General features: G+C 64.2%; 2 protein-coding genes and 1 pseudogene across 6 annotated transcripts; 2 read left to right on the forward strand and 1 right to left on the reverse strand.

Moving 5' to 3' along the window:
• Window positions 1–78: 78 nt before the first annotated feature.
• Window positions 79–13,410, forward strand: INTS11 (integrator complex subunit 11). 3 transcript variants are annotated; one of them, XM_081087484.1, is made up of 17 exons: window positions 79–220; window positions 4,259–4,356; window positions 4,841–4,914; window positions 7,394–7,622; window positions 9,642–9,740; window positions 9,818–9,852; window positions 10,083–10,221; window positions 10,664–10,728; window positions 10,952–11,141; window positions 11,397–11,480; window positions 11,735–11,824; window positions 11,901–12,063; window positions 12,181–12,288; window positions 12,384–12,445; window positions 12,661–12,803; window positions 12,888–13,017; window positions 13,138–13,410. In XM_081087484.1, exons 1-17 carry the CDS (start codon window positions 193–195, stop codon window positions 13,210–13,212), a joined length of 1,812 nt encoding a protein of 603 aa, XP_080943610.1. In that variant the 5' UTR covers window positions 79–192; the 3' UTR covers window positions 13,213–13,410. The 3 variants fall into 3 exon arrangements, 2 of the variants coding, with proteins under 2 accessions (XP_080943610.1, XP_080943609.1); XR_013995755.1 differs by lacking the exon at window positions 79–220 and having other exon boundaries at window positions 2,828–4,356; window positions 11,901–12,058; XM_081087483.1 differs by lacking the exon at window positions 79–220 and having other exon boundaries at window positions 2,828–4,356.
• On the forward strand, window positions 2,064–2,394 carry LOC308516503 (PHD finger-like domain-containing protein 5A; annotated as a pseudogene). Its single transcript has one exon. The product of its transcript is annotated as a PHD finger-like domain-containing protein 5A (transcript).
• On the reverse strand, window positions 13,405–16,317 carry PUSL1 (pseudouridine synthase like 1). 2 transcript variants are annotated; one of them, XM_081087486.1, is made up of 9 exons: window positions 16,162–16,317; window positions 15,911–15,968; window positions 15,615–15,802; window positions 15,312–15,461; window positions 15,058–15,228; window positions 14,368–14,422; window positions 14,119–14,290; window positions 13,885–14,004; window positions 13,405–13,774 (listed from the first exon to the last, which is right to left on the reverse strand). In XM_081087486.1, the coding sequence occupies exons 1-8, from the start codon at window positions 16,236–16,238 to the stop codon at window positions 13,886–13,888; spliced, it is 990 nt and encodes a 329-aa protein (XP_080943612.1). In that variant the 5' UTR covers window positions 16,239–16,317; the 3' UTR covers window positions 13,405–13,774; window position 13,885. The 2 variants fall into 2 exon arrangements, with proteins under 2 accessions (XP_080943612.1, XP_080943611.1); XM_081087485.1 differs by having other exon boundaries at window positions 13,885–14,007; window positions 16,162–16,316.
• Between the last annotated feature and the right edge of the window lie 173 nt (window positions 16,318–16,490).

Genomic DNA, 16,490 nt, shown 5'->3' on the forward strand with positions numbered 1-16,490 from the left:
TCTCCCGCCGCCCAATCAGGATGCGCGGCCCGCACTTCCGGCGGGCGCACCGGAAGTGGGCGCCGTGGAGGCGGGGGTGCGCCTGCGCAGTGAGTCACCGCAAGCCGCGCTCTCGTGTTGCGCATCGGGTCCCGGCGACCGGGGTCCTGTCCGGCGAGCGCGGAGGCGACAGGCCCGGGAGCGCCGGACAAGATGCCCGAGATCAGAGTCACGCCCCTGGGTGAGTGAGGGCGCCGGGCGGGCCGGGCGGGGCGGGCGGTGGTCGGCGGGGCCGGGCGCGGGGGCCGCCCTCCCGGACCGCAGCTGTGGCCGCTCGGGGACGGCCTTGGGGCTGCGTCCGGTTCCAGGTCCCACCTCCCCAGCCTGGGGGTCCACCCTCAGTCCAGCCCTTGGTTTACTTGACCTCGTGACGTTAAAAAAAATAGCTTTGCTTCTTTTCTTTCTCTTTTTTTAAAATATATTTTTATTGATGTCAGAGAGGAAGGGAGAGGGAGAGATAGAAACATCAGTGATGAGAGAGAATCACTGATCGGCTGCCTCCTGCACGCCCCCTACTGGGGATCGAGCCCCCAACCCGGGCCTGTGTCCTTGACCGGAATCGAACCCGGGCCCCTTCAGTCTGCAGACCCACGCTCTACCCACTGAGCCACACCGGCCACGGCAATAGCATTGCTTCTTGAAAAAGACATGCATGTGCACGTTTATTTGATTACTCCTCACTTGAGGGTGTTTTTTTTCCGTTGCTTTTTAGCGTGGAAAGGAGGGGAGAGGGAGGGGGAGAGAGACACGCACATTGGCTGGTTGCTAAGGGCTGCCTCCCGCAGGAACCCCCGCTGGGGCCGGGGTGAACCTGAAACCCAGGGACCTGCCCTTGATCAGGAATCCGACCCTGACCCTTCGGTGCTTGGGCCGGTGCTCTAACCCATGAGCAACACCGGCCAGGGCTGCATGTGCACTTTGAAAAGCCTGAACTGTCCAGAACAGTGCGAGGGAGGAAAGGTCACGCAGGGTCCAGGGTTCCAGCAACAAGTGGGGCCGTCGTCTGCCGGCCACCCTCCCAGATTCTCCCGGCATCTCCCCTGCTTGCACCAGGGGCCCTGTCCCCGCCCCTGCCTCCTCCACTGGGCTGCGTGTTGGGAGCAGCTCCCCGGACGGTGTCCCACGTACCTCCACGTCCTTGCTCCCTCGGAAGAGCCCTCCCGCCCCCAGTTGGGACGCTGAGCTGTGACCGCCGCATGGCACAGCCAACGCCCCTGCCCTCGCAGGGGGTGTGGGGGGTGCATACACCTCAGTCCACCATGGGCACGTCACACCCATGGCCTCTTGTAGCTGCTGGCACAGGGCCCCCTCCGGCCATTGGCCCCACACCTGCCCCTGCCCCCAGCTCATCTCCAGGGGACTCGGCGGAGCCCTCCCTCCAGCCCCCTTCCCATTGGCCCGTTTTGTCGACAAGCATTCCCCTCCCTCCTCGAACAGTCCTCCCTTTTCCTTGCTTCCCTGACCCCAGTCTGCACCTGGGTGGGCCCCCACGGTCATCATGCAGCCTCGTCACCAAAACGACTTCTCCACGGTCTCCCTTCGCCACTTTCTGCCTTGTTTGTGGGCTCCCTGGTCAACCTTGGCCAGGTACAGTCTCCGAAATCACCTGGGCCACAGGGCCTTTGCACACCTGCCTCCCCCCTGCCGTCCCACTCTGCTGGGAAGTCCTGAGCCTGTCATGGTTCTGGAAGTTTCTGTGGCCCCTTCCCTGCCCACCTTACCCCCCTGGCACTCACCTCCACCTGCTGGGCTCGGCGTGTCTCGTCTATGTGCTCACTGTCCGTCTCCTTGCCCGGACCCTGAGCTCCCTGCAGACAGGCGTCTCCTTTCTTTTCTCTTGGGTCCTGCCCCCATGTGTGCCCGGACTCTGTTCCCCACATCTCCCGCCCAGTTACGCTCCCTGAGGTGGTCATTGGGGGCCGGCCGCCAGGGCCTAGGACAGTGATGGCGAACCTTTTGAGCTCGGCGTGTCAGCATTTTGAAAAACCCTAATGAGTTTCCGGTGGCCGGCTGGAGTGCGAACTATGGCTAAACATCATCCGGACTTGATTTTTTGTCGCAAGCAGGCTGGTGTTGCCATCGGAAGACTCTGTGAGAAGTGTGATGGCAAGTGTGTGATCTGTGACTCCTATGTGCGTCCCTGCACCCTGGTGCGCATATGTGATGAGTGTAACTACGGCTCCTATCGGGTGCTGTGTGATCTGTGGAGGCCCGGGAGTCTCTGACGCCTATTATTGCAAGGAGTGCACCATCCAGGAGAAGGACAGAGATGGTTGCCCAAAGATTGTCAATTTGGGGAGCTCTAAGACAGATCTCTTCTATGAACGAAGAAAACACGGCTTCAAGAAGAGGTGATTGGTGGGTGACCTCTTTCTCCCTCATCAAGCTGCTGCAGCTGCCAGAAAAGACGCCCACTACTGCCAACAGAAAGGGAGCGGAGTGCAGAACATCGCCCAAATTGCCTGTTAGTACATTGGCATCTCTTCGCCCTTTCCTCTCCTCTCACCCAGATAAGGTGGTAGGAATGGAAAAGGATTCTTCACAGAGTGCTCTGGCAGACTAAATCAGAGGAAAAAATGATAGATTAGTTCATGGTTTTTCTTGAATTCAAGAAGCAAGACTCTTTTTCCACATTGACAAGTTCTCTCTACATCAGAGCTTCTAAAACAGAAATTATATCATTTCAGTGATCTTTTGACTATAAAACTACCTGTGATCTTACAGCAGCTCTGATGGTAGTTGTCTTTGAAACATCAGCAGTGTGGTAAGGAGCTCTTGGAACAGTAAATGTGGGTGTTTAATCTTGTAACACTTACCAGGTGGTGCTGGTTCATGTTCTAAGAAATTGGAAACCCTTTAGGTTGCTATTGTATTAATAAAGTAGGTGTTCATTTTCTGGTAGTTGAAAAAAAAAAAAAAAAGAAAAACCCTAACTTCACTCTGGTGCCGTGTCACATAGAGAAATTTTTTGATATTTGCAACCATAGTAAAACAAAGACTTCTATTTTTGATATTTATTTTATATATTTAAATGCCATTGAACAAAGAAAAATCAACCAAAAAAATGAGTTCGCGTGTCACAGGTTCGCCATCGCTGGCCTAGGAGCTGGGCTCTGGGGTCCGAAGGCCGTCCTGGCCCATGCTGAGGAGCCAGGCGTCAGGGCCAGAGGTGGATCCCACCGGACAGTGGCCCCTCCCCGCCCACACATGTCTGGAGGCCTCTGAGCGGGCACGGCAGGGCGCAGACAGCGACCACTGCTCTCGGGCGGCCGTCCTGGTGGAGACAGGAGCCTGTAAGAGACCTCCCGGCCGCCACCTGTGGCCGGGCTGCCTGAGGCTTCACTGAGCTCTTGGCTGGCATCCCTGCTGTTGCCATGGGGATCAGCGTCTCCAGGACCAGTGCCCTCCTGCTCTGGCCGTGGTCCTGTCACCTTCGTGTGTGTGGTGCCAGCAGAGGGTCGGTGGCCGGCGGGACGCTGGTCATTGGCTGTTATCAGGCCGTACAAGGTGGTGTCCATTTCCTTCCGGCCCCGAGGCCACAGATGGCCCTAGGAGGTGGCCCGGATGTGCCCTGTGGCGGCTGGAGCAGCGGGCAAGGCTGGGCAGTAGGAAGTGGATGGGACTCAGGTTCAGGTCTGGTCACGGCAGGGGGTTGTTGCTGGACAGTTGGGGCCGTGCTTCCCTGTGGCCAGGCCAGAGCCGCCTGGGAGCCTCTGCAGTGGCACCACCAGGAGGAGACCGACCTGGGGGAGGGTCTCAGCCCAGGTTTCAGGAGGAGGGGAGGCCCCCAGCGGGCGTGCCAGCCCAGCACCCGTTCCTCTGCCCTTGGCCTTCAAGCGGGGGGCGGGGGGGGGGTCACAGCAGGTGGCTGCAGCCTCCTTCCACCCGAGCCTGGGCCTGAGGCTGGGCAGCAGAGGCTGGGCCTGAGGCTGGAGGGGGTGGGGTGGGGGTCCTCAGGCCAGAACGCACCTGGGGTACTTGGTGCTCTGTCCCCTCCCTGCGCCTTCTCCTTCCTGTCTGCTGTGGGTGTGGCGTGTTCTCGCCTCACATGCTGTCCACGCCGCCGTCACGAGGTCGTTTCCCAGCTGGAGGGCTCTGCAGGCCGGGGGTCCAGCGTGCCCGGGGCCTGGGACAGGCAGCTGGGCCTTGGCCTTGGGGAGGGGCAGGGCGATGGGGGAGGGGAGGGTGTGGCAGCACCTCCCTGGCCCTGTCCCTGCAGGCGCTGGCCAGGACGTGGGCCGGAGCTGCATCCTGGTCTCCATCGGGGGCAAGAACGTCATGCTGGACTGCGGGATGCACATGGGCTACAATGATGACGTGAGTCCGGTGGGCGGGCGGCCGGGGCACCTGTGGGGCTGGGAGGTCGTGCCCCCCAGCCTGGCCCTTGTCGCGGACCTGGGGGACCTGGGGTTTCAGGCTCCGACCCATGGGAGGGGGACAGTCTTGGCAAGTGGCAGTGCAGGAGGCAGGTGGGTCTGGGGCCACTGCCTTCCTGGGCAGCCCCCACCATCACATGACAGAGGGGGTGTCCTGCAGGGGTCGGTCAGTCCAGAGAAGGGCTTGTGGGCTTCTGCAGGGCTGTGTGTGGTGGGCTGGGCTCGGTTGCTGGCTCTGGCACTTGACCCCTGTGCTCAGAGGCTGTGGGCAGGCAGTGGTCCTGGTGCCGCCGCCGGATCCGGGTGTTGGTGTCCTGCTCCCTGGAGCACTGGCTGCCCCGCACAACCCCACAGCCTGCAGCCTCCACAGGCCGAGCCGGAAAGGCTCAAGGAAAGGGTTCTGACGCTTTCTCTTGATTCATTAGAGGCGCTTCCCAGACTTCTCCTACATCACCCGCAACGGCCGGCTGACCGACTTCCTGGACTGTGTGATAATCAGGTGGGCGCCTGCCACAGGGCTGGGGGACTGGGCTGGGGGACTGGGCTGGGGGACTGGGCTGGGGGACAGGGCTGGGGGACAGGGCTGGGGGACTGGGCTGGGGGACTGGGCTGGGGGACTGGGCTGGGGGACAGGGCTGGGGGACTGGGCTGGGGGACAGGGCTGGGGGACTGGGCTGGGGGACAGGGCTGGGGGACTGGGCTGGGGGACTGGGCTGGGGGACAGGGCTGGGGGACAGGGCTGGGGGACAGGGCTGGGGGACAGGGCTGCGGGATAGGACTGGGCTGGGGGACAGGGCTGGGGGATAGGACAGGGCTGGGGGACTGGGCTGGGGGACAGGGCTGGGGGACTGGGCTGGGGGACTGGGCTGGGGGACTGGGCTGGGGGACAGGGCTGGGGGACTGGGCTGGGGGACTGGGCTGGGGGACTGGGCTGGGGGACAGGGCTGGGGGACTGGGCTGGGGGACTGGGCTGGGGGACTGGGCTGGGGGACAGGGCTGGGGGACTGGGCTGGGGGACAGGGCTGGGGGACAGGGCTGCGGGATAGGACTGGGCTGGGGGACAGGGCTGGGGGATAGGGCTGGGGGACAGGGCTGGGGGACAGGGCTGGGGGACTGGGCTCGGGGACAGGGCTGGGGGACTGGGCTGGGGGACAGGGCTGCGGGATAGGACTGGGCTGGGGGACAGGGCTGGGGGATAGGACAGGGCTGGGGGACTGGGCTGGGGGACAGGGCTGGGGGACAGGGCTGGGGGACTGGGCTGGGGGACAGGGCTGCGGGATAGGACTGGGCTGGGGGACAGGGCTGGGGGATAGGACAGGGCTGGGGGACTGGGCTGGGGGACTGGGCTGGGGGACTGGGCTGGGGGACTGGGCTGGGGGACAGGGCTGGGGGACTGGGCTGGGGGACTGGGCTGGGGGACAGGGCTGGGGGACTGGGCTGGGGGACTGGGCTGGGGGACAGGGCTGGGGGACTGGGCTGCGGGATAGGACTGGGCTGGGGGACAGGGCTGGGGGACTGGGCTGCGGGATAGGACTGGGCTGGGGGACAGGGCTGGAGGACAGGGCTGGGGGACTGGGCTGGGGGACAGGGCTGGGGGACTGGGCTGGGGGACTGGGCTGCGGGATAGGACTGGGCTGGGGGACAGGGCTGCGGGATAGGACAGGGCTGGGGGACTGGGCTGGGGGACAGGGCTGGGGGACTGGGCTGGGCTGGGCTGGCTTGAGCCTTTCCTGCTTGGCCTGCGGAGGCTGCAGGCTGTGGGGTGTCGCTGGGCGGGCTCTGTCCCGGTTCCTTTGTGGCTCACCCCAGGCCTGGTCCTCCCTCTGGATGCTGGCCCTGGAGGTGGTGTCCGTGTGTGTGTGTGTGTGTGTGGTTGTAGGTGTTCATGGCTGCTGTTTGGTGGGCTGCCGTCAGCTTTCCGGGGGAGGGGGACACACAGTGCTATGCCCCCGAAGTGTTGTGGGTGAGAGCCCAGGTGCCCCAGGAAGATGATGCCACGTCCAGCCTCCAGATGGTGGGCTGCGACTGCCCCCCCCCCCAATCCTTGAAGGCCTTTCCATACGACCTCATTCATCCTGCCCTGACCTCCAGTCCCACCCCCTGGCTGAACCCTCATGCTCCACCCAGACAGTCACAAACCTTCCAGGGATCCAGCCCCTCAGAACCCTGACCTTCACACCAGCCTCCTGCTGGTCCCCCTCCCCACCCCCCAACTGCAGCCAGTGGTGCCCTGTGTTGTGCCCCGTACTCAGCTGCTTGAGGCTCCTGTGATCGCGTCACTTCCAAGTCGAGGACTCGCACCCCTGCATCTGCTTCAGCTGTGGACGGCACGGCACTGCTGTTCCCTCTGCCCCGGTGCCTTTCCAGGCCTCGTCCTGGCTCTCCCGCTCCTTCCGCCTCGGTGCATGGGCCCGGCGAGGGGGTGGCTCCTGCTGCACTGTCCTTTCAGCTGCTCTCTGTTCCTTCAAGAACGTGCCGCTGTCGGACACACACCGTAACTGTTTGTGTGCTCATTGCTGAGTAGATGTTTAGACCGTAAGGTCCAGGGAGACAGCAGTTTCTGTCTGTTTGCTCGTTCCCCATCCCCAGCACTTAGGACAGTGATGGCGAACCTTCTGAGCTCGGCGTGTCTGCATTTTGAAAAACCCTAACTTAACTCTGGTGCCGTGTCACATAGAGAAATTTTTTGATATTTGCAACCATAGTAAAACAAAGACTTCTATTTTTGATATTTATTTTATATATTTAAATGCCATTTCACAAAGAAAAATCAACCAAAGAAATGAGTTCGCGTGTCACCTCTGACACGCGTGTCACAGGTTCGCCATCACTGTATTAGGACATGCCTGGCGCACAGGGAGCCCTCAGTGAGTGAGTGAATGGAGGACGGATGGGCGGGCGGGGTGATCTGAGTGGAGCTGGTGAGGAGGGGCTGTGAGGGGTGGGTGCAGTGGCCGCTGACCCTGCTGCACCCCCAGCCACTTCCACCTGGACCACTGCGGGGCGTTGCCCTACTTCAGCGAGATGGTGGGCTACGACGGGCCCATCTACATGACCCACCCCACCCAGGCCATCTGCCCCATCCTGCTGGAGGACTACCGCAAGATCGCCGTGGACAAGAAGGGCGAGGCCAACTTCTTCACCTCCCAGATGATCAAGGACTGCATGAAGAAGGTGGTGGCCGTGCGCCTCCACCAGACGGTCCAGGTCAGTGTGTCAGGCCTGGGGGCCACCAGGGGGCAGCAGGCGAGAGGGCAGCTGGTGGGCACTCCTGCGTCTGAGCAGGGGGGAGCTCTGGTGTGGTGGCCAGGAGGCAGGGACTGGACGGAGCTGGGCTGCGGGGTTTGGGCTCCATCTCAGTCACTGCTGTGCGCGCGTCAGGGTCAGACGGAGGGAGGGCTGGCAGCAGGCGAGGGTGTCAGTGGGCAGCATTTGTCAGAGACGTTGGGTTTGTCTGTTTCCTTAGAGTCTGGGTTTTGCTTAGTGTTAGGTGCCTAGACATTTTGGGTCATTTTATCCTGTTTGAACCTCTGTCAATGTGAAGTGTGTATGCTTATCCTATATAATAAAAGCCTAACCTGCTAAGTGTCCGGTCGTCCGTTCAACCAATCAAAGCGTAATATGCTAATGATATGCTAAGGTTGCTCAACTGCTTGCTATGACATGCACTGGCCACCAGGGGGCAGATGTCTGACTGGTACATTAGCTTGCTGCTGGGGTCCAGCCAATCGGGACTGAGTGAGACAGGCCGGACACGCCCTGGCCCCCCCCCCCCCCCCCGTCCCTCCCCGGCTGGACACACCCTGGGCCCCCCGCGGTCCCTCCCCAGCTGGCCCACCTCCATGTCCCTCCCCGGCTGGACACGCCCTGGAGCCCCCCACGGCCCCTCCCCGGCTGGACACGCCCTGGGGCCCCCCACCCCCCACCCCGCGGTCCCTCCCCGGATGGCCAACCTCCGCGTCCCTCCCCGGCTGGACACGCCCTGGAGCCCCCCCTCCCCGCCCCAATCCGCTGGGGCCCTCAGCCTGGCCTGGACCCTCTCACAATCCAGGGCCCCTCGGCGGATGTCGCAGAGCCGGTTTCAGCCTGATCCTGCAGGCCAGCCGAGGGACCCCACTGGTGCACGAGTTCGTGCCGCGGGCCTGTCTTTAATGCTTTTCATCTTAGAGTCTGTTTCCTGGGAAATGTGCTGACACCATCCCCACCTCCCACCTTGGGTTAATGTTTGCATAGAACGTCTCTTTCCGTCTTTTCGCTTTCCCTCTTCCTTCATCGGGTTTCCAATGTGGCTCTTTTAAGTAGCGTGTGGTCAGGGTTTGTAAGACCCAGTCTGATGCCCTGTCCTTTAGACGAGCTTAGACCCCACGTTTCAGAAGGCAGCTGGGTGTGGCTGTGCTGTCACCATTCACTTCCTGTAACTTCCTGCTCTGTTCTTCCTTTTTTTTTCCATTGCCTTTTTTGGGTTTTTCTTTTCTTTTTCCTTTTTAATCCTCACCCAAGGATGTTTTTTTATTGTTTTGTTTTGTTTTGTTTTGAGAGGAAGGGAGAGGAGAGAGAGAGAGAGAGAGAGAGAGAGAGAGAAACATTGATGTGAGACATCATTGGTTGCCTCCCATGTGCACCCTGACTGGGGATCAAACCTGCAACCTTTTGGTGTCTGGGATGATGCTCCAACCAACTGAGCCACACCAGCCAGGGCTGGATTGATTAAAAAACATTTTTTATATTGACTTCAGAGAGGAAGGGAGAGGGAGAGATAGAAACATCAATGATGAGATGATCATTGATCAGCTGCCTCCTGCACACCCCATACTGGGGATCGAGCCTGCAACCCGGGCATGTGCCCTGACCAGGAATCAAACCATGACCTCCTGGTTCATAGGTCGATGCTCAACCACGGAACCAGGCCGCTGGGCTTTGCCAACACTTGTCCTGTCTTCTCTCTGGGGATGTGCTGGTCACAGTCCTCCCTCGGGAAGCCTGCGTCTGGTAACGGCAGGGCCCCAGCTGCTGCGGCTCTTGTTCCGACCCGTTGTCTCATCTCTTGGGTTGAGTTGCTTCTGGTTGAGGACTGGCCCCTTCAGTGAGAGACATGAGCTGATGACAGGTGCAGAATGGCGCTGTCTGCCTGTGGGGCTGCCTCCCAGCCCCTCTGCGGTCCGCCCCCGCCCCCCACCCCCCCCCCACACACACAGCCACAGCCCTGACCCGGCCCTCCGCTCCCAGGTGGACGAGGAGCTGCAGATCAAGGCCTACTACGCCGGCCACGTGCTGGGGGCAGCCATGTTCCAGATCAAAGTGGGCTCGGAGTCGGTGGTCTACACGGTCAGTGGCACCCTCGGGGCACAAGCGGGCTGCTGGGCGGGGAGAGGAGACCCCTCCTGAGAGCTGCTCCCCTGCAGGGCGACTACAACATGACCCCGGACCGGCACCTGGGGTGAGTAGGCGGTGTTTTCCTCCAGTGCCCGCCCCTGCCCCCCCATGTCCCCCGAGCGAGGCAGAGTCTCCTGTCTCCCCGAGGGCTGCCCTGACTGCTGCTGGGCCTGTGCAGAGGAGGCTGCCCATCGGGTCCTGGAGGCCTTGGTGCGAGCGGGCTGGGTCCGGCGTGATGCTCCCCAGCTGGAGGCCGTGTGGACTGTCCACCTCAGGCCACGCCCACTCTTCCAGAGCCGCCTGGATTGACAAATGCCGCCCCAACCTGCTCATCACAGAGTCCACATACGCCACGACCATCCGTGACTCCAAGCGCTGCCGGGAGCGGGACTTCCTGAAGAAGGTCCACGAGACGGTGGAGCGCGGCGGGAAGGTAGCGGCCGCAGCGGGGGCAGCCGGCAGGGCGGGAGGTCGGACGGTGCTGGTTCTGGGCCGGGAGGAGGCCCTACTGTTGGGAAGAGAAACGCCCTTTGACCCCCTGGCGTACTGGGTTCCCCTCATCTCAGTCCCACCACGGGGCTGGCCGGAGTGTCCACCAGGGCCCCTTGGGGATAGAGAGTGGCTGGAGGCAGGAGTGGGAGGGCAGGATGCAGGGGGCCTCCAGCTCTCAGGGATGCCTGGCCCTGACCTCTCAGTGAGCGTGGCCTCCGGCATAGGCACTGCCAGCAGGGCTGGACTCAAACAGCTGCCCAGGAAGGTGGCCACAGGGAGCAGCTGCCCAGCCACCTGACTGCTGCTGGGCCTGTGCACATGAGTGCCACCTGGGTGAGCCGGTGGCCAGGGCCCCCACCCACGCCAGCCTTGCCCCACTGCAGGTGCTGATCCCCGTGTTTGCGCTGGGCCGCGCTCAGGAGCTCTGCATCTTGCTGGAGACCTTCTGGTGGGTGCAGCGGGCAGCTTCTGGGAGCCCTGGTCTGAGTGGGCGGTCGAGTGGGGCTGTGGGGCCAACCTGAGCCTGGGGGCCCAGAACAGCACATGGGACCATCGTCCTGCACTGAGGTCTCCACACACGTCAGCCCTGATGCTCTATAGGCCGAGGGCTTGGGGAGGACATGCTGGTCTGGCCCTGGTGGCTCCTCCATGGCGGCCCCCACTGTCCACAGGGAGCGCATGAACCTGAAGGCCCCCATCTACTTCTCCACGGGCCTGACGGAGAAGGCCAACCACTACTACAAGCTCTTCATCACCTGGACCAACCAGAAGATCCGGAAGACCTTCGTCCAGCGGAACATGTTCGAGTTCAAGCACATCAAGGCCTTTGACCGAGCTTTTGCCGACAACCCCGGCCCAATGGTGAGGCCCTTGCCTGGAGGGGTGGGAGTGCGTTCCTCCTCCTTGTCTGGGGCCTGCCAGGGGTCCCTGCCTGTGAGGACCCCCCCACCCCCCATGGAGTAGGGCACGTGGTGCTGGAGGAGACGGGTTTTGGGCGGGAGGGAGTGTGGGTGGAGCAGGAGGCCCTGATGGTGGGCGAGGACCAGGTGTGCTCAGAGCCTGGTTCTCGGTCAGGTGTGGCGTGGGCCGCCCTGACTGCCCCATGGTCACCCCTAGGTCGTGTTCGCCACACCAGGGATGCTGCACGCCGGGCAGTCCCTGCAGATCTTCCGGAAGTGGGCCGGGAATGAGAAGAACATGGTGAGGGTCTGGGATGGCTCCTTGGAGGGCCGGGGATTGGGCAGAGGTGGGGAGCAGGGCCCTGGCTTGGGAACACTGCTGCTGTCAGGAGGGGTGCAGCACCTGGGCCCAGTGTCCGACCAGGCAGCGCAGACGGCACTGTCTCTGCCCGTCTAGCATCAGGATCCCCTCCTGAGCTGGGGCCGTGGTGCTCAGGCCTGAGCTGGAGCTGGAGGCCGTGCAGGCGGCTAGCAGCTCTGCCTTTCTGCCTGCAGGTCATCATGCCCGGCTACTGCGTGCAGGGCACCGTGGGCCACAAGATCCTCAGCGGGCAGCGCAAGCTGGAGATGGAGGGGCGGCAAGTGGTGAGTGCCACCCTGCCCCAGCTCCCCGGGCCCCTCTTGGGTGGGTGCTGACGGCCTGTGCCCTGTGCCGCTGCAGCTGGAGATCCGGATGCAGGTGGAGTACATGTCCTTCAGCGCCCACGCGGACGCCAAGGGCATCATGCAGCTGGTGGGCCAGGCGGAGCCCGAGAGCGTGCTGCTGGTGCACGGCGAGGCCAAGAAGATGGAGTTCCTGAAGCAGAAGATCGAGCAGGAGTTCCGTAGGCAGCCGATGCGGGGGAGGGGGGACAGGGGGAGGTGCGGGCAGGGTCGCCCCACGGAGTCAGCACGGCGGGGCTGGCCAGCCCGACCTGATGCGCTCTCTGCCCCTGGCCCAGGAGTCAGCTGCTACATGCCGGCCAATGGCGAGACCGTGACCCTGCCCACCAGCCCCAGCATCCCCGTGGGCATCTCGCTGGGGCTGCTAAAGCGGGAAATGGCGCAGGGTAGGTGGGGCCGGCATGCACCCGGGCGGAGTCTGAGGGGTCGGAGCCAGGCAGGCGGTGGCCCTGGTGGCTCTGATCCCTGCTCTTCTCTCAAGGGCTTCTCCCCGATGCCAAGAAGCCGCGGCTCCTGCACGGCACCCTCATCATGAAGGACAGCGTGAGTGCGCGGTGGGGCGGGCGCGGTGGGGGGGGTTAGGGGCTCCTGCGGGCACCCTGATCTTGGACAGCGTGAGTGCGCCGTGGGGGCGGGTGCAGTGGGGGGCGGTTAGGGGCTCCTGCCGGCACCCTGATCTGGACAGCGGCACCCTGATCTGGACAGCGTGAGTGCGCGGTGGGGGCGGGCGCGGGCTCTGACGTCGCCCTGCCCCGCAGAACTTCCGGCTGGTGTCCTCTGAGCAGGCCCTCAAGGAGCTGGGCCTGGCCGAGCACCAGCTGCGCTTTACCTGCCGCGTGCACCTGCACGACTCGCGCAAGGAGCAGGAGACGGCCGCGCGCGTCTACAGCCACCTGAAGAGGTGGGCACCGCCTGGCCCCTGGGGGGGGGGGGGGGCGGCACGGCTCTCAGGCAGGAGGTGGGGCCTGACCGTGTCTCCATGCAGCCTCCTCAAGGACCACTGTGTGCAGCACCTCCCCGACGGCTCGGTGACCGTGGAGTCCATCCTCATCCAGGCTGCTGCCCACTCCGAGGACCCAGGCACCAAGGTGCTGCTGGTCTCCTGGACCTACCAGGTACGTGCAGGACCCAGGAAGCTGGCACCGGGCAGTGGGTCAGGACAGGCGGGGTCACCCCTTCAGCCTGGGCCGCCTAGGTGGGGAGGACGGGATGATGACTCCTGTGTCCCCTTGTAGGACGAAGAGCTGGGGAGCTACCTCACATCTCTGCTCAAGAAGGGCCTGCCCCCCGCCCCCAGTGGAGGCAGCTGACCGCTACAGGCTGCCTGCCCTTCCCTCGCCCAACCAGGGGCCCTGAGCTTCCACTGCAGGACAGTGTCTGTGCCCTGGGCTTCCCTTTGTGGACGTGCAGCCCCCAGCAGGCCACAGCCTCATGGGGGGCAACACCAGTGCCACGTGTCTGCCTGAGTGGCCTTTTGGGTGGAAGAAATAAATAACTCTGAAGACCTCTTCACGTTTTATTTCTGTCTGTGCCGGGATATTAGTCCCAGTAACAGACCCGAAGGCTGCTTGTGTTCCGTCTTGGTGCTCACACCTGTCTCCTGCACTTACGCCCAGGGTTGCCCACCGGGGTAGATGGGCACCCAGGGTGCTGGGGGCTTGGGGAGCAGGAGGCCGGCTGTGGCCCCAGGCAGCCAAGTGCTTGGCAGCACAGGGCGCGTGGCATGCAGAGCTAGGCAGGGTCCAGTGGCCAGGCCGAGCCAGCCACGGGTGCTCTGGCCTTGGCTCGGCACCTGGGGGCCACCTGTGGCTTCCATGCTATGGAGCCTGCAAACCTCGAGGCCAGAAGCTTTGGGACTGCTGGAGGCAGGACCTGTGGACAGATCCTAGGTCAGCTTGGGAGCCCCCACTCAGCCTCCCTTCCCCACTGGGGACTTGGGGGTGTGTGGGCTGAGGGGGCTTGGCCCTAAGGAGCATGGGCACCTCACTCCAGGCCGCCTGCCTTCGGGCCGCTGGTCTCCAGCCTGAAGTCTTCTGGCGAACCCGGAACCTCCCTGCCCCCTGGTCCTTGGCTCTCCTGCTGGGCACAGTCTGGACTCCCAGCTGCTAGAATGAGATGAGGGCTGTGACAGCACGGGCTCCGCCTCCCACAAGGACCCAGCCTGGAGTGGGGCCCATCAGTGGGTACAAGCAGGGGCCTTCCCAGGCACCACTTACCAAGGTCTCTGAGGCCCCCGAACAGCACCGACTTCAGGAACAAGCCGTGGGCTGGGGCCACCCGTGTCTGGTGCCTGCCCAGCGGGTCCCGGCTCTGGAGAATCATCTTCACCTGAGTCGGGGTCACAGCCCCCAGCCCCACAGCCACCAAGATCGCTGTCATCCTCCGCACCTGCAACCCAAGGCTGAGTCAGCCACCTGGGCCCGCGTTCCCACCTCCCCCCGGGAGGGCCCCAGCACACAGCCCACCTGTCTGTACAGGAAGGACTGGCTCTCAAACTCCAAGCTCCAGAACTGCAACCTCCTGGGGACACAGGCACCTGTGATGGGGCCACAGGGCAGCCCGGCCTAGTCTGGCCCCAGAGAAGGGAAGTGGGCTGGGCAGGGCAGAGGGCCCAGAGACGTCCCCACCCTCTCTTCCGCCCCAGGGGCCTCCTAAGGGAACTGTAAAACCAGACAGCTATCCCTTGTGAGAGGGAGGGCAGCAGAGCCTTCTGGGGGCCTCGGGAGATGCTAAGGTCCTGGCATCAGCTCTGACGTGAGTCTAAGGCTGACCGTGCAGAAGTCCCTCCTCCCTCCAGAGCTGGCCCCCACTAGGAAGGTTCTAGAAGTCAGCAGCTGCCATGTGACCGTGGGACAGTGCTGGGGGCAGTGGAACCAACCGTCAGGCTGGGCCGGAACCAATGCCTGGTGCTCCCCCAGCAGGACCTTGTCAGCAGCTGCCAGGACCCGCCCTGAGCAGTGAGCTTGGGGGGGGGTGCTGGGAGCCCTCAGGGAAAGCAGCCTCGGCCTGGTCCCCGGCCTGGGGGGAGGCACCAACTGCCCAGCACGCCCCCAGCGGGTGCCCACACATCCTGCCTCTGCACTGCCCTCGGGGAAGGCGCTGGGCCTCATGCAGCCCCCGTGGCCCCCAGACAGCCCACAGGCTGCTCTCCTCACCTGCTCTCCTGGGGCAGGACCAAGGGACCCGCGGGGTCCAGGGACACGGAGGCTCGACGCAGTGTGCGCACGGAGCTGGCAGAGGGGCTGCCGGCCGACTGGAAGGCGCTGAAGTCGTGTGTCCCCAGGAGGTGCTGGGCAGCCTCCCGCATGGCAGCCACGTCCAGGCGGCTACAGGGAGCCAGGTGAGTGGCCAGGCCAGGTGGGCCCCCCCCCCCCGTCCCCCGTCCCCCCACTGCCACACCCCCACTCACTCTGCGCGCACGGCCCAGCATCGGTTTCGCTCAAACACCGACAGCTGGTCGTGCCGGGAGCAGCCGGTGACCAGGCGGTACAGGTAGGTCCGGGATGTGGCAGCGTAGCGGGCATGGAAGTCACTGGGCACACGGAAGGCCTGCAGGACCCTGTGGGAGGAACACGGGGAAATGACACCCCCCCACACACGTGTCCCCTTGGTATCTCCCCAATACCCCGAGGGAGTCAGTCCAGACACAAAGTCCTCCCTGACCCCGCCTCTACCCGCGGTGGATGCGAAGGTCAGAGCAGGGGGTGCTCACCGGATGGCGGGGTGCCTCAGGTGGGTGTTGAGGGCCTCGGTCAGGACCTCGGGGGCGAAGGGCGGCTGGCCCGAGCGGCGCTGCACGTCCAGGTGCGCGGCGTTGCTCAGGGCGTGGACCCCAGCATCCGTGCGGCTGGAGATGACGAACTTGACCGGCACGACCGACTTCAGCTTCTCGGCGGCCTCCTGCGGGGACAGCCGCCGGGGCTGGGCGGGCAGTGCGGGGCGAAGACCCCGAGATCCGCCCCCTCCGGCGCCGGTCGCCCTCCCCCGCCCAGGCCACAGCCCGCTCACCTCCAGGTAGTTCTGGACCCCGACGGCCCGCTGGGCGCCCCTGACAGCCGCGCTCCCGCTGTGGGCAGAGGCGGGCAGGTCAGCGGGAGGAGCCCGCCCCGCCGGCCCCGCCCTATGCGGCCACCACGGCCAGGAGCGCCGAGGCCGGAAGTGCAGACCCTAAGCTCCCGCCCTCTCCTCGCGCCCGCTGCCCTCGGGACCAGCTCCCGCGCTTCCCCGTGGGCTGCGGGCACGCGAGGTCGGGGACATACTTGAAGTCGGTGCCCAGGTACTGGAAGAACACAAGGTAGCGCGCCCGCACCGAACCTGCGGCCGGGCCCGAGCCCATGGCCCGGCGGGACCGGACCCAGAGGAACCCGGTGGAGCGGAGACCGCACGTGGGCCCGCGCGCGTGCGCACCGAGTCCGGCCACGCCCCGGGGGCTCCGCGCCTGCGCTTTGGGTTTGCCCCGCCTCGCAGCCGGACACGCCCGCCCCAAGACCGCCGAGGGCGGGGCCCCAGTTAGGGAGCGGGTGCAAAGTACCGCTCGCTGCGGGGCGCGGGGGCCCGCCTCGGGCTGCTGCCTCGGATGCCGCTCTCT

This window comes from Myotis nattereri, assembly GCF_964212035.1.
Source record: "Myotis nattereri genome assembly, chromosome: 3".
Taxonomy (NCBI): domain Eukaryota; kingdom Metazoa; phylum Chordata; class Mammalia; order Chiroptera; family Vespertilionidae; genus Myotis; species Myotis nattereri.